At 38.8% G+C, this 14,277-nt stretch overlaps 1 protein-coding gene across 1 annotated transcript in view; it reads right to left on the reverse strand.

Moving 5' to 3' along the window:
• Window positions 1-14,277, reverse strand: part of LOC101006760 (cytochrome b-245 heavy chain) — a 33,879-nt gene that overhangs the window by 5,639 nt on the left and 13,963 nt on the right. Inside the window, exons 5-11 of the mRNA XM_021933117.2 lie at window positions 14,058-14,203; window positions 11,759-11,949; window positions 8,502-8,631; window positions 6,238-6,330; window positions 3,499-3,752; window positions 2,445-2,607; window positions 1,087-1,233 (exon numbers count right to left, since the gene is read on the reverse strand). Coding sequence (XP_021788809.1) covers window positions 1,087-1,233; window positions 2,445-2,607; window positions 3,499-3,752; window positions 6,238-6,330; window positions 8,502-8,631; window positions 11,759-11,949; window positions 14,058-14,203 — 1,124 coding nt within the window. The remainder of the gene's footprint in view (window positions 1-1,086; window positions 1,234-2,444; window positions 2,608-3,498; window positions 3,753-6,237; window positions 6,331-8,501; window positions 8,632-11,758; window positions 11,950-14,057; window positions 14,204-14,277) is intronic.

The raw sequence follows: 14,277 nt of genomic DNA on the forward strand, positions 1-14,277 counted from the left end.
TGCGAGATGCTGAGAGTGCAGGCTCTGGCACATTCTGTCTCTGTCACTTACTTGTTGGGTGCTCTTAGGAAAATGACCTAACCTGGTCTGAGTTTCTTCATCTGTAAAGTGTGGATAATAATAGGAGCTACTTTATAGTGTTGGTGAGAGGATAAAATTAGACAATCTATGTAAATAGATACATAAGAATAATACTTGGCAATATATATACATAATAATTATAAAGGTAGTGAGTATATTATAAAACATACAAAAACATAAATTTTATAAACACATATGTACATATAAATATATATGTGATACATATATAAGTACGTATTAAAATATATACATATATACAGAATCCTTTATATGCTTATGTATGTTATATATACAGATGCTCCTCAGCTTACAATGGGGTTATATCCTGATAAAACCATCATTAAATTGAAAATACCGTAAGTCTAAAATGGGTTTAATACATCTAACTTAATAAACATCATAGTTTAGTCTAGACCACCTTAAATGTGCTCAGAACACTTATATTAGCCTACAATTCCACAAAATCATCTAACAAGAAGCCTGTTTGTAATAAAAGGTTTAATACCACATGTAATTTGTTGAATGCAATACTGAAGTATGGCTTCTACTGAATGCATATTGCTTTCACTTCATTGCAAAGTTGAAAAATCATAAGTTGAACCACTGTAAGTTGGGGACTGTCTGTTTTATACACACACACACACACAGAGAGAGAGAGAAAGAGAGAGACAGAGAAAGAGAGAGAGAGAGAGAGAGAAAGAGAAAGCTAAATTTTCCCCAAAATAACCCTATGCATCATCTCAATCACCAGTTTCAGAGTGCCTGGCGGGAGAATTGATCTAATAATGTCAAAGTGATGGCTTTTATTCCCTCACAGGCTCTGATTCTAATCTGAGCAGGCTAAATATCATGTGCCGATACTAAATGAGAGTGAATGGACCGGATCACCAAATCCACTAACTGTACTTAGAAAAAATAGTGCACAAGACACACCAATAACCAGGGGGAAGTTCATAAGCCCTGTACACTATGGGAAGGACCTGAGCCTTGGAGTCTTGTCCTTACCTGAGACTCATCCCAGCCAGTGAGGTAGATGTTGTAGCTGAGGAAGCCGGCATTGTTCCTTTCCTGCATCTGGCTCTCCAGCAGTTGCAGCAGGTCTGCAAACCACTCAAAGGCATGTGTGTCCCGGCACAGCCAGTAGAAGTAGATCTGAAAATGGGGTGGATCATGAAGCAGATTATATTTGGCAGGCCCTATCAGCATTAACATGTGGAATTCCACTTTCTGTCACCCAAACTTTTTCCTGATGCTCAGAATGCCTAGAAACATAGATTTTCGGAAGGCTCTGGACATTTCACAGGGTAGTTTACATGAACCTGCTCTGGCCTTCACTCTAGCAGGGCAGTAAATAAGTAACCTGGCCTCAGAAATACATGGCTTAAGAAAAAAACTATTAGCCCACCAAGTTTCTCTCTGAGTCTGCTCTTACTCTCCCAGAATCCCTGGCTTCCTTTTAACCTCTTCTTAGAAAGCCTGATGGAATCTAGACTAGCAGGGATTGCCACAGAAATTCTTCCCTGCCTGCTACTGCCAGACATTCATGAGTTCCTAGGGGAAAAATAAGGTTCTATGCATATCTCCTGCACATGGAAAAGAGGTACAGGGAGAATGAAAAGTCAAGGTAGGCTTAATGTCCCTATTAGAGTTTATCTTTACAGTTATTAGAATGGCCTGAGGTTTATTTAGGATGCCCTTTATTACAGAATAAAACCAAATTTATAGTTAACCAAAAAATCCCCTGTGAATTGACCCTGAGGAGATATTCGTAAGTAGAGTTTCAGGTCTCCTCTTCTCCCTTTGCAAAAAAAAGTATTGGGTGGTGGGGAGGGTGGCTGGAAATTGAATCAATCTCAATATCCAACACAAGATGAAAGAAAAATTATTCAATATCCTCTCAATAGAACATGAAGGGATCATTTAAAGTCATCATTATAAAGCCTGTGAGAACATTGAAAATCACTTTCTGTAATATGTTTCTTAAAAGCAGGACATGAAATTATACATACTCAATATTTACAACTTTCTAAAAATACATAAACATGGAGATATTAGAAGAGAATATACAAAAATTATAGCTATTGAGTTGGGGCTGTGAATACTTTCCCAACTTTCTTTCTTCTGAATTTCCAGCAACACTATACAAATACAATATATTCCCTTCACTAATAGGCGTACTTATCTAGAAGCACATTAGATTTAACAAACATTCTTTTGAAGAAAACCCTGTCTCTCTAGAACCACTGGAAGCTTTTCTTCACTTCCCATGGTCTCTGCCAACCTTAGCCCTGAAAGCATTCTCAGGCCTCACATGGCAGAGTATGGTTACTACTCTAGGTCCTCCGATACATGAAAGCACTTACCTTTTTGAGCCTCAGGTTGGTGGCGTTATTGCAATATTTGTACCAGACTGACTTGAGAATGGATGCGAAGGGTGTGACCCCAATCCCAGCTCCCACTAACATCACCACCTCATAGCTGAACACATCTTCACTGGCAGTGCCAAAGGGCCCATCAACCGCTATCCTGAAGGGAAATGGGGAGGAGATAGTTACAGAGATGTCTTGATCTTCAGAGTGAGATGGGACACCCATAATTATTGGGGATGTGCAATATGTTAATTCAAATTGGAATAATGTATCTATTGGGTGCTTCCTTCTATGAAATAGCTTTCAAGTAACCAAACTTAGTGCCAACGTTGGGTTTGGAAGTGAGAAGAGAAATATTTGGCTAACCAAAAACATTTGGTAACTCGGAACAAGTTTTTGTTTGTTTGTTTGTTTGTTTGTTTTTATCTCCCCATTCCTCTTCACACACAACAATGCCCCCTCCACACATACCCTGTGTCTTGCCAGGACATCCCACTCTTGAAAATCTTGCACACGCTGCACACTGAAGTGAGAATTTGCCGCATCACAACATCTTGTAGATTTAATGTCTCCACTTTTCATTTGTCTATTCATTGAGTTATTCAACAAACTCTCAAACCTTTCTTTAGCATCTACTAAGTACCTGATAGCATGTTGGGCATGCAGGGAAAAGGAGGCAAAGGGGCTAATATATGGCATTTAACCTCAAAAAAATTATGCCAATGAAAATTTAAGGATATTTTTGATACACTACTATTATATTTTTTAGGAAAGTTAATCTAACTTGGCCTTGACCCTTACATATTTAAAGGAATTTGGGAGTATTTATTTCTAATATTTGATTCAAAGGTTTCATATTTCACATAACATTTATGAAAATATGCATAAACACACCACACATATAAAATGGCGACCACAGAAATAGCTACCTATATTCTTAGAACCTGTGTGTTTTGTTGGAGACTTTGTAAAACATGGAGGAAGAGGAGCTATTTAATGCCATTTTTCCTGAACTCATACATGCTGGTAATATGTACTTTTTACTCACTTAGGTAGTTTCCACGCATCTTGAAACTCCTGCTTATCACAGCCACAAGCATTGAACAGCCCCTCTGTCCAGTCCCCAACGATGCGGATATGGATACTAAAGAAGTCTTCCTCAGGGGCAGATGTCAGTGTGAAAGGGTGCCACTCCAGCTTGGACACCTTGGGGCACTTGACAAAAATGTATTGTCCCACTTCCATTTTGAACCCCTTCTTCTTCATCTGTAGCTCGATGGTTTTGAAAGGGTGAGTGACCACCTATAGAATAAAACATATGTCTGGAAATGACAACTTTCCTAAATACTTGCCTTTTTAGTGTCCATATGGATAAAAAACTGAGCTAAATTGGCCCACCTAGATCTTTGCTTTAGGGACAACACAGCAGTTCCTCCAGCAGATGTGTCTGTCACAGGGAATTGCCCTCAGTTGTAGCCCATTACTAAAGATGGGCTGATTATGGGATACTGAGGCCTAGTCCCTTTTCCTTAACTTAGGTTAACTCCAAGGGGCTATCTCAATTCCTGCACTCCCTGTAGTATCATCTGAGACCACAGTTGCAACTAGAAAGAGGGTCAGCTTTTCTCTCTCCCCATTCCTGCCTTTCTTACTTCCTTTCCAGGTTTATCTCTTACAGAATGCCTTAGAAACCTTCTGCATGCAGTTATTTCTCAGTCTTTACCAGGGAATCCAACATAAAAAATCAGCCTATTGTGATTTTTTTTTTTCCTCTCAGAAGTCAAAAAAGTGCTAAAAAATTTACAAAAAGTGATGTTTCCTGCTCAGCCTTCCTATCTCCCCAGAGGATGAGAGAGGGCCTTAGTATTAGGTTGGTGCAAAAGTAATTGCGGTTTTTGCCATTAAAAATATGGCAAAAACCGCAATAACTTTTGCACCAACCTAATAGCTGGCCAGCAGAAGGAGATCCCATTGGCTAGTTATGTAGCAACATTCCCCAAACCAAGACTAAGTTGGTCTATCTTTGTCTTTAATCACACCTTGAATCTGCCTGATTCCATGTGTTATTTCTACATTTCTCCCTATCTGGGGAGTACACCATCTATTCTACCCACCCATTGCCATCCTCATTTGTCTATGTACACACATGTTTATAACAGCTTTATTCATAATAGCAAAAAAACAGGAAACAATCCAAATGTCCATCAACTATTGAGTGGATAATTTTTTAAAAAGTAGAACACAGTGAACAGCAAGACAGAAAGTAATATACTGTTTCTTTCATGATTCTTAAGACTTCTAGAAGAACCCTATATGTATAACTAAAGACAAACCAAGGGACATCAAAGGAAAGAAAAATCAATAGAAATAAAATAGCAGCTTCCTAATGTTAACTGATACTGCTGGGCTTTTCTTGAACAGGGAGTTGAGGAAGAGTGAAAAATTCTTTTTTAAAAAATGTCAAACGTTTCCAGAACTTGTGAATTAAATGCATCTTACGTGATAAAAACTATAACCAACTTCCCTTCTGCTCTGAAATAAGGAGTTGCAAAGCTTCATTTTGAAAACAGAAAATTAAAATTATGTTGAAAATTGTTTACCATGTTGCAATTTTGTGTTGTGGAAACAATTTTTTACCATATTACAATTTTGCTATCACAGGCACAAATGAGATGTAACTAAATAAGTGGATAGCATTCTCATTGGAATACTTTTGGATAACATCTCGTCTCTCATATTTATTTATATGAGAAGAAAACAATTATATATTTTCTTCAAAGGAAAACAAGTTTTCCTTAAAAGTATGTTTAAGAAAAATACTTGTCTGGTTCAGTCATCTCTAGTCTAGTAAAGGACATTTTGCAGCAACTGTTTTTGCTGATCTGTGGGATTGTTCTTATAATGCAATATAAATATCACAAAAGGAGAACTGTTGTGGTTTCCTATATTTCAAGACTTCCAAAGCCAGCTGAACTAGCTTTACTATGACCCACCAGAGACAGCAAATGAGGAAAGATAGGGTGGAGGACAGGAAGAATTTGTTGTTTTGCAAAAGTAATCCATAGTAGGGTTTTGGCAAATACTTTTTGAACTGAGTTGAATTGAATTAAATTTTATTTGATAAAGATATACTTTCCTGGTGTTTCCTGAAATTATAACAAGGAGTTCCATTTACATTTATTTAGTTGGATATTTATTTATTTTGTGATGAGAAACAGATTAGAGTTCAGGAAAAGTCACTCTAGACTTGGAATTAGGAGACCAAATTTGAGACGCAGCTTATTTACTAACTTGCTGAAATTTTGGGCACTTCAACTTTCATATTAGATTATTACATACACAGCAGAGAAAAGGTGGTAAAGATAACCTGAAAAACTAGCTCAGCCTCAATGAGACCTACCCTTAGATCTCTGGTTCTTTTGGCATCTGAAAATTTTAAGACTCAATTTATGTCCCTTTGAACTCACCTCTTTTTCTTTTCTGTTCTTAACTAACCAAATAATGTCTCTGTGTCCTTCCCCTACACACACACACACACACACACACACAGTGGGTGAGGGAGATTCGTGCACAGACAGAATTTGGCTTCATTTTAACATCAAAAGTGGTAACTTGTAGTTTCCCCAGTTAAAGGTTCAAACATTTGATTATTGAGGGAAGTAACTTGAAATAAATTGTAGGTCTTCTCTCTGCTGTAACATCTGACCAATGATATAGAGGGGTTGGGAAGACTTGTCTATGATACAGTTGGACACTGGCCACTAGTAATTACTAAACCAATCAATACCTTGGTGATGACCACCTTCTGTTGAGATCGCCAAAACCGCACCAACCTCTCACAGAGATACAGAAACATGGGACCCACTATCCATTTCCAAGTCTGTAATCAGAGCAAACATGAAAATGACATACATTAACTGGTAATAGATAACAAAATATTCAGAGGGAGAAAAATTTGAGAAGCCAAGTTAATCTTTGTAGGCTTGCTTAAATATTTGACATTAGATAAATACGTTTCTTCTACAATGGAATATATGAAAATATCTGAGACTAAGATAATTTTGAGCCAGTAAAAGTAAACATTCTCCTTAGTCACACTGGGGAACTGTACTGACAATATAAAACTTTCCCAAGAGGAACTGTTCACAAGAATGGGATTTCCTCTCAGTGTTGCAACTACAGTTGCAGTAACCCTATAACAAAGCAAGGCTGGTTTCAGAATTAACATTTCTTTAAAGGATAACATTTCAGCAACACAATATTTTTAATGCAACATTGTGATTGCTTTCTCTTAGTTATGTAGTCAGAGTGACAAATTTGCAAGATGACAAATTTTGTGCAAGAGTTTGGCTGTTTCTCCAATATTCTGAGAAATTCTGGGAGTATGCAATGCACTTGCTGAATGGAGACAAACCCAGAGCTTTTTGGACTTCTTTAGATAGCTCTTGGGTCAGAACATGCAGAACATGTAGTGTTTCTGAACACTGGAATTACTCTGTAGCATTGTTGGCCATGTAAAAACATTGAGGCCAAACAGATCCATCCTGAAACTCAGCCAGTTGGATTTCTAGTTTAATACCTAAACTAGCAAAGAATTTTAGACGGCAATATTATCTAAAAGATGACTTTCCGGAATGTATTCTAAGGGGGAAAAATAAGAGAGTGCTTCCCATAGTCTCACATATAATCTTTCTACTAAATTACTTTTATAGGAAACTTACTGTTGGAAATTGAGAGCACCTGAATCTCCCCATCTTCAGCCAAACTTGAAGAATATTTGCCCTAGATATAAACAATGTTCTGTTTTCGGCCTTTGTTTTAATGGGATAGATATTTAAAACAGTCTCAAATCATCCATCTGTTTCCTGAGTGCTACCATGGAGCCCCACTGAATGGAGCCAGATTTGGATATTGTTGCTGGTATACCTAGAAATTCTTTGAGATAGGTTTCTGTTAAGGCACTAGTACTCTGACTCCAGCTGTCATCGAGGAAATGTGCCTTCCCCTGCCCACAAGAGGATTGGCAATACAGTTCCCTTTTTATCCTTTCTACTGATGTCTGCATGTAGTGGAGCCAATTCACTGAGATGTCTAGTTGCTTTCATTAATGGGAAAGGATGCTTAAAGACACTAAGTCCTCAGATAGTATGCTGTGTCTGGAGGAAGAGTTCTCCTATGCTAAGAAGAGTAGGAAAAAAGAAAGGAGAAAATAAAATGGAAAATTTGCCTTTATGTTATACTATGCTTGAGGAAAAAAAAATAATCCTCTTCAGAAGCCCTGCACAAATGTTGATTTTTGCCTAGTTTTATACCAATGGCTAGCACAATAACCAACAAAGTATACTGTCTGCCAATGGGGGGAATGCTATGAAGATTACAAGGCCCACATCTTACTCTATGGAGCAGTGATATGAGAATACACAAAATGGAGCCCTCCAGGGCTCCCAATAGAAGAAAGAAAGTATTTCACCATGTATTTCCTTGGTCACCCTTGCCACATTTCTGCCCACCACATGATGCCATTGGATGTTGGTATGTACCTGGCTGTCCAGCCTCCTTTATGCTTCATAAACAGGAAACTCCTAATGCCTAAAGGTAGCCTTATGTACCACCTCATCAATTTCCTTTTCAAATCTGAAAGCTGTATAGAAAGTAGTATGTGCTGATATCTGAAGAGGCCCTTCACTCCTTATAAGTGATTTATTTGAGCTATCCAACTCAGCTCAAGATGGAATCCCAAGTGTCCCCCCAAAAATGGCGTCGTCATGAAGAAAAGAGATGCAACTTCTTGAACCAAAACACCACTTCTAAAAAGACTATTTTTCCAAGTTTTATATCAGGATGTTAATAACAGAACAATGCAAAGCTTAGTTTCCAAGAAGCAAGTCTATCCAATAAACACAGCAGAGAAAAGTAGACACACGTTTTAGCTGTTCCATGACATTTGTAATGGACATCTATATAGATGTATAACATCTGTACATGTTTCTTAGACACAGGTTAAAGATTGTCAGTAATGAAACTGTAATAACAACAATGAATTGTACATACCATAGGAGGGTTTCCAGCAAACTGAGGGATTGGGCAGGCCTCTATTTTTCCCCATTCTGAGATTTTTTGTTCACAAACTTCTGGTCTATGCTTAACCAAACTCTCTGCGGTCTGCCCACGTACAATTCGTCTGGGAGAAAAATGTAAGTCCAGATCATTTAGTAATAGGAAATTAAATTGTTTTATTAAAAGATTCTGCATATATTTTAAGTGCTCTGATGTAGGTCCTGTACTTTTCACTTAAAAGTGATAGCTTATTGCTCCCTCTGAATAGATGAAAGGAAAGAAAATGTATAATACCCAGCAACAGAAAAAATGTATGTGCAATTACCAAAGGAATATTTACATGTAACATTATAGAGGGTAAGTCTTGGATCAAATTATCTTAAGGGAGAATTTGTACTTCTGTCTCAAGTATCATTTTCATTGACAAACAAACAAAAACAGAAAAATTGCAAATCTAACAGAGTGACTGCTGGTCCCTACAGTGCCTTTGTGCAAATTAGAAAAAGGTACTCTTCGTATGAGGATAGTCCTATAAGCAAAGGGCTCAATCATCAAAGTGTGGGCCAACTTTATCGTCCTTGGCCAGGCACCCACTATAGTAGACAACCAAGACAGTCATGCAGTAGCACTGAAGCTTATCAGAAGTGCCTTATTTGTGGGTTCGGAAATTATCTAAATCAAACCAAATTTTGAAACCAGTGTGAGATACTTAACTATATAGAGATTATAACATTCTCACAGACATCAACACTAATAGTGTGTACCTTAAAGTGCTCAGAGCCCATTCATTTCAATTCAATAAAAGTTGAGCAACTACCAAAACATAAGACAATTATTGGTGATAGAGAGAGGAAGGCACGACGTTGAGTAGACTTCAAGGAACATAAATGACAGCATCTTCAGAATATGTAAGAAGAAAAGACACAGAAAACCCATTGTAAAGGTTTGCTTTGGAGACCTAAAATTTATTGTGTCATTTGGTGTATTATGAGAATTTTTTTTTTTTTTTTTTTTTTTTTTTGAGACTGAGTCTGGCTCTGTCGCCCAGGCTGGAGTGCAGTGGCCAGATCTCAGCTCACTGCAAGCTCCGCCTCCCGGGTTTACGCCATTCTCCTGCCTCAGCCTCCGGAGTAGCTGGGACCACAGGCGCCCGCCACCTCGCCCTGCTAGTTTTTTGTATTTTTTAGTAGAGACGGGGTTTCACCGTGTTAGCGAGGATGGTCTCGATCTCCTGACCTTGTGATCCGCCCGTCTCAGCCTCCCAAAGTGCTGGGATTACAGGCTTGAGCCACCGCGCCCGGCTGAGAATGTTTTAATTCAAGTTCATTAACCACTCCTTTCTATCCTTAGGTCTTAGGGAAGAGAATTATCATGTATTGAGCACCTATCATGTGCCAGGCTTGGGGAAAGACATTTTACACAAATTATCTCAGTTAATCCTCATGACAAGCCTGAGAGGCAAGTATTATTGCCTCCATTTTACATGAGAATGTAAATCAGAATGATTTAGTAACTCAAAGCAGAATGTTTTGGTGAAAACAATTCTGTTTTGTGTCAGACAGACTTGGGTTCAAATCTCAGTTCTAACCCATACTAGTTTGGTGGACTCAGGCAAATTATTGAACTTCTTCTGAGCCTCAGTTCCTTCAGTTGTAAAACAGATGTAATAGTACCTCATTAAAGGTTCATTATAATAAGCAATTTGCATGATATACAAAAAATGCCAGACACAAAGTAAGAGTCCAAAAAATAACTATTAAAGTTCAAAATGCCTAAGTTCCCATGGGAAGAAAATGACAGGAAAATAATCTGATTTTCTCCTTCTCTTCTCAATGCCAGGACCAGAGTTCCAGAAACCTGCATTTTAAAATCAATTCAGCTGCTACGGAGCCATGAGACTGTGAGAAATCACCTAACCAGTGTAAAGAGCAGATTCTCTTCAAGTGGAGAAGGAGATAAACATATCTCCTCTGTCTGCTTCAAAGGAAGACGAATATCTGTGAAACTATACAAACAGAAAGTGGTGGAATTACTAAATTGGAGAAGGGAAGAAATTATTTCTCTTCTCTAGGATTACCTGAAACACTGGATTATGACTAAGTCCCATTTAAAGATACTTGAGTGCTTTAAGAGAGTAAACAGATTCTTGGTCTACATTGATTTCTCCATGCTTACAAAGAATTTATCAGGGGTCACAGTCAGCAAGTAGTTTAAGAATGCAGTGCCTAATGCAGCTTTCCCCACACTTCCCCTTTTTCACACTCATGTCTTGGCCACCAACTGGGCTCTGGGCAGAGTGAGTCTTGAGCTTCTACTTCCTCCACCCCTAATTTCCTGGAGCCCTATACCCACCAGGATACTTCCCCAGGCCTGCCTTTGTGTGCAGGTGGTATGAAACAGTACAAAAAAGGAAACTTGGTATGAAGGAGGATTTCCAATCAGGCAAACTCTCCTAACCACATAGCCAGGAACTGTGTGACTCTAAGAGCACATTTATCACAGCCTGCTTTAGACTGCCTGGCTCCAGTCTCAGCTGGGCCACTTACCAGAGGGGTGGCTTAGGTTGCATATTTTAACATTTTAGCTCCAGGTTTCTTGTCTACAATTACTATCCCCAAGAAATGGTGATAGTGAGAAATCTATACATTTTGGGGGTTAAAAGAAATATCTCATATCAAACCCTTAGCACAGACCCTTAATAGAAGTTAGCTGTTACTTTCATGATATTAGAATGTTTGAAGGCAACACCCATATACTTTTCCTGCTTGTATTTCTTGCAGTGCCTGAGATAGGTCCTCATACATGGTAGGCAACAAATAAATGATTGTGGGCTTAAATCAAAACTTATTGAACTATAATAAACCTCTTCAACTTGTTAATCATTAACTCTTCTAGTTTGGAGGTTTGTTTAATTTACTAGTGATTAAACCACAGGGGACATCATTACAGATATTCCGGATCCTACCAGTGCTCTCAACATGTTTTATACATTTGCAAAGATGCTCAGACTTTGGTGTATTTTTCAAGCTTGCTATACATAACTGCACTATGAATAGCAATTACATGGATGCATGAAACAAAAATGCCAGTGTTGAGTGGTTTCTATCAAACTGACCTCTGCTATCCTCTCACATTCCCTTAGCAGACAGGCTAACCACACGCAGGCAAGGAGGTCACTGTGCCTCTAATAGAGCATCATGCCTAGAAATTGAGGGACATGAAATCCTTGACTTCAGAGTTTAAACACTCACTCAACTCCATGGATGGCAAGGCCAATGAAGAAGATCACAAAGAGATGATGTGTGTACCAAAAAACTTCAAAGTAAGACCTCCGGATGGTTTTGGTGGAGGAAGTGATAATTAATATGAGGCACAGCGTGATGACAACTCCAGTGATACCTGCCACCCGGGTCACAGCCAGGTACAGGCCTCCTTCAGGGTTCTGTAAAATATAAACACACACACACACACACACACACACACGTACACATTATTATAGGTTCTCAAATGCAGGACTATTATAAAGTGTCCAATGTATAGAACAATAGATATTTTCACCCCCTCTTTGAATAATCTTAATCATCCCTCACAGAGATATAGATTTGAAATAGATGTTTCTAAATTTTGAAACGCCTTACACGGTTCGGATGTCATAGGAAATGTGAATTGATATACTTAAATAGTTATTTCTAAGGGGGTAGAAAGTAAAGAAAATCAATCAACTGCAGGATGTCCTAAAAGTGTCTCAAAGCTCTTTCTCCCTTTGATTTTGAAAGGGTCACAGTGCTTAGTTTGAAAATATATTCTGGGAATGCCAAACATCATCAGCTGTGTTCCCTAGAAGCAGATCCTGAGAGGAGACTTCATGGGCAAGTGACTTAGAAAACATGTGCTCCAAGAGAAACTGGTAAGAGAGTAGGGAATAGGATAGAAAAGATGAACAAGTGAAGCAAGGGGGTGAAATCAGGCAAAGTCTCACAAGGGATAGCTTCAGCCTGATCCTGCAGGGGAACTCTGGAGGGTAAGTTACAACTCAGAGTTTATCCTGTCTCCAGGCAAGGAAGCCAGGTTTCATAGTCTGCATCCACCAGTGACTGGCTAAGGGTTGCACAGGAACAGGCGTAACCATTCAGCCGCCCCCCACCAACCTTCCAACATCTTTGAGTCTGTGAGCAAAGGGATGCCCCAGGGCAGTCCTCTGAGGAGGAAACACAGCTACAGGTTATTGAAAATGAAAACATTTAGAAGAGTGGGAGAGCATAGATACAGCAAAAGTGATCCAGGAACAATTGAACAGAGCATGATAGTGTAGACTTACCTAGTTATGTTCATGTTGCCACCCTCATATATCATTGGGCAAACAATGAATAATGTAAAAGAAAAATTACCCAATATATTGTAGAAAAAAATCTGTTTTTTTACGATGCTGTTTAATTCTGTCCCTAAGGATATCAGGCAAGTTTTTCTCATGTAAGTCTGAGGATAATAATTATTTTTTCCCAAAACTAAACACAAGGAAACATTTTTAGAATTCAGTGCATATTAATGTGATTTAGTCATCTTCCCAAGTCATTGGGTACATGAAGACTTGAAGCTTCTGTCTCTGAGTGTAGGAAGCTTCAACAACTGCTGGGATAGAAGAAGTTCTTACTTCTGGATACCCTCCTGGCTACCCCTAGAGAAATGCTGAGTTACTCCCAGTGCACCTATTCTTCTCAAGGAATGACAATTTGTGGACACAGGCCATCCTTCAGATGTTGTAGGTAAGAAAAGACAAAGGCATCACTGACAACTGTCAGCTGGTGGCTGGCCTTACACTAATACTTAGGACAGGATGTTCCCTACTTCACATAAATAATTTCACAAAAACACCAACATCAGAGGAGGTCACTCTGTGACTGTGATGGATTGAGATAAAAACAAAATCACTCCAAAATCATGTCTGAGCCTAGACAATGACTACTGCTTCTTTGCCTATTATAGACTTAATCCTATTCTGTTCCCTCTGCCTCCTAGAAAAAATAATTAACATACCTTATCTGAGAACTACCCCCATTTCCTGACCATAACTGATCCAGAAAAAATCCTTGCATTCTTAAATCCTCCCCCAAACTATCTAACAGTATCCTAAATCCTAAATCCACTTTACATCCCTTTGAGATGCCCAGAGTTCCTCAAGGTGTGCGATTTCTTTTGCTGTAGCAAGTAATAAACCAAACCTTGTTCGACTAAGCATGTGTTCCCAGCTTTCTTTGGTGGGCATAGTCACAGGTAAGCCTGAGTTACTCCAGGATTCACATGCACACATTCTCATGGATGAGCTTAAAGACCTGAAAACATCTAGAGACCTCCACACATGGGGTGAGGAGTGTGGGAGACATTTTTTTCTATACTCCCATTATTGTAACCTACAGACTTGTCCCTCTGATGGTTAGCCAACTTTTTTTTTTTTTTTTTTTTCCTGGCAAAGTAGAGGTCTTCACTCACTGAAATCTAGTGCTCAATTGTAATGGCCTAGAGAATATCTGAATCAGATAATGAGAGGCTTACCTTGATTCTATCTCGAGCAAAATTGAGATAGCTTTCATTTTGCCTGTCTCCAAGTGCAGAGAGTGCTACTGAATAAGCATCAGAATTGCCGACTCGGGCATTCACACACCATTCCACATTAAATAGATGTGCAATGGTGTGAATCGCTGAAAAGGGCAGAGAAGAGAAATAAAGAGAGTGAAGGGTATGCACAAATTTATTGAAAGCTGGGTTTCTGGGA

The sequence above is a fragment of the Papio anubis genome, chromosome X (assembly GCF_008728515.1).
Source record: "Papio anubis isolate 15944 chromosome X, Panubis1.0, whole genome shotgun sequence".
Taxonomy (NCBI): Eukaryota; Metazoa; Chordata; class Mammalia; order Primates; family Cercopithecidae; genus Papio; species Papio anubis.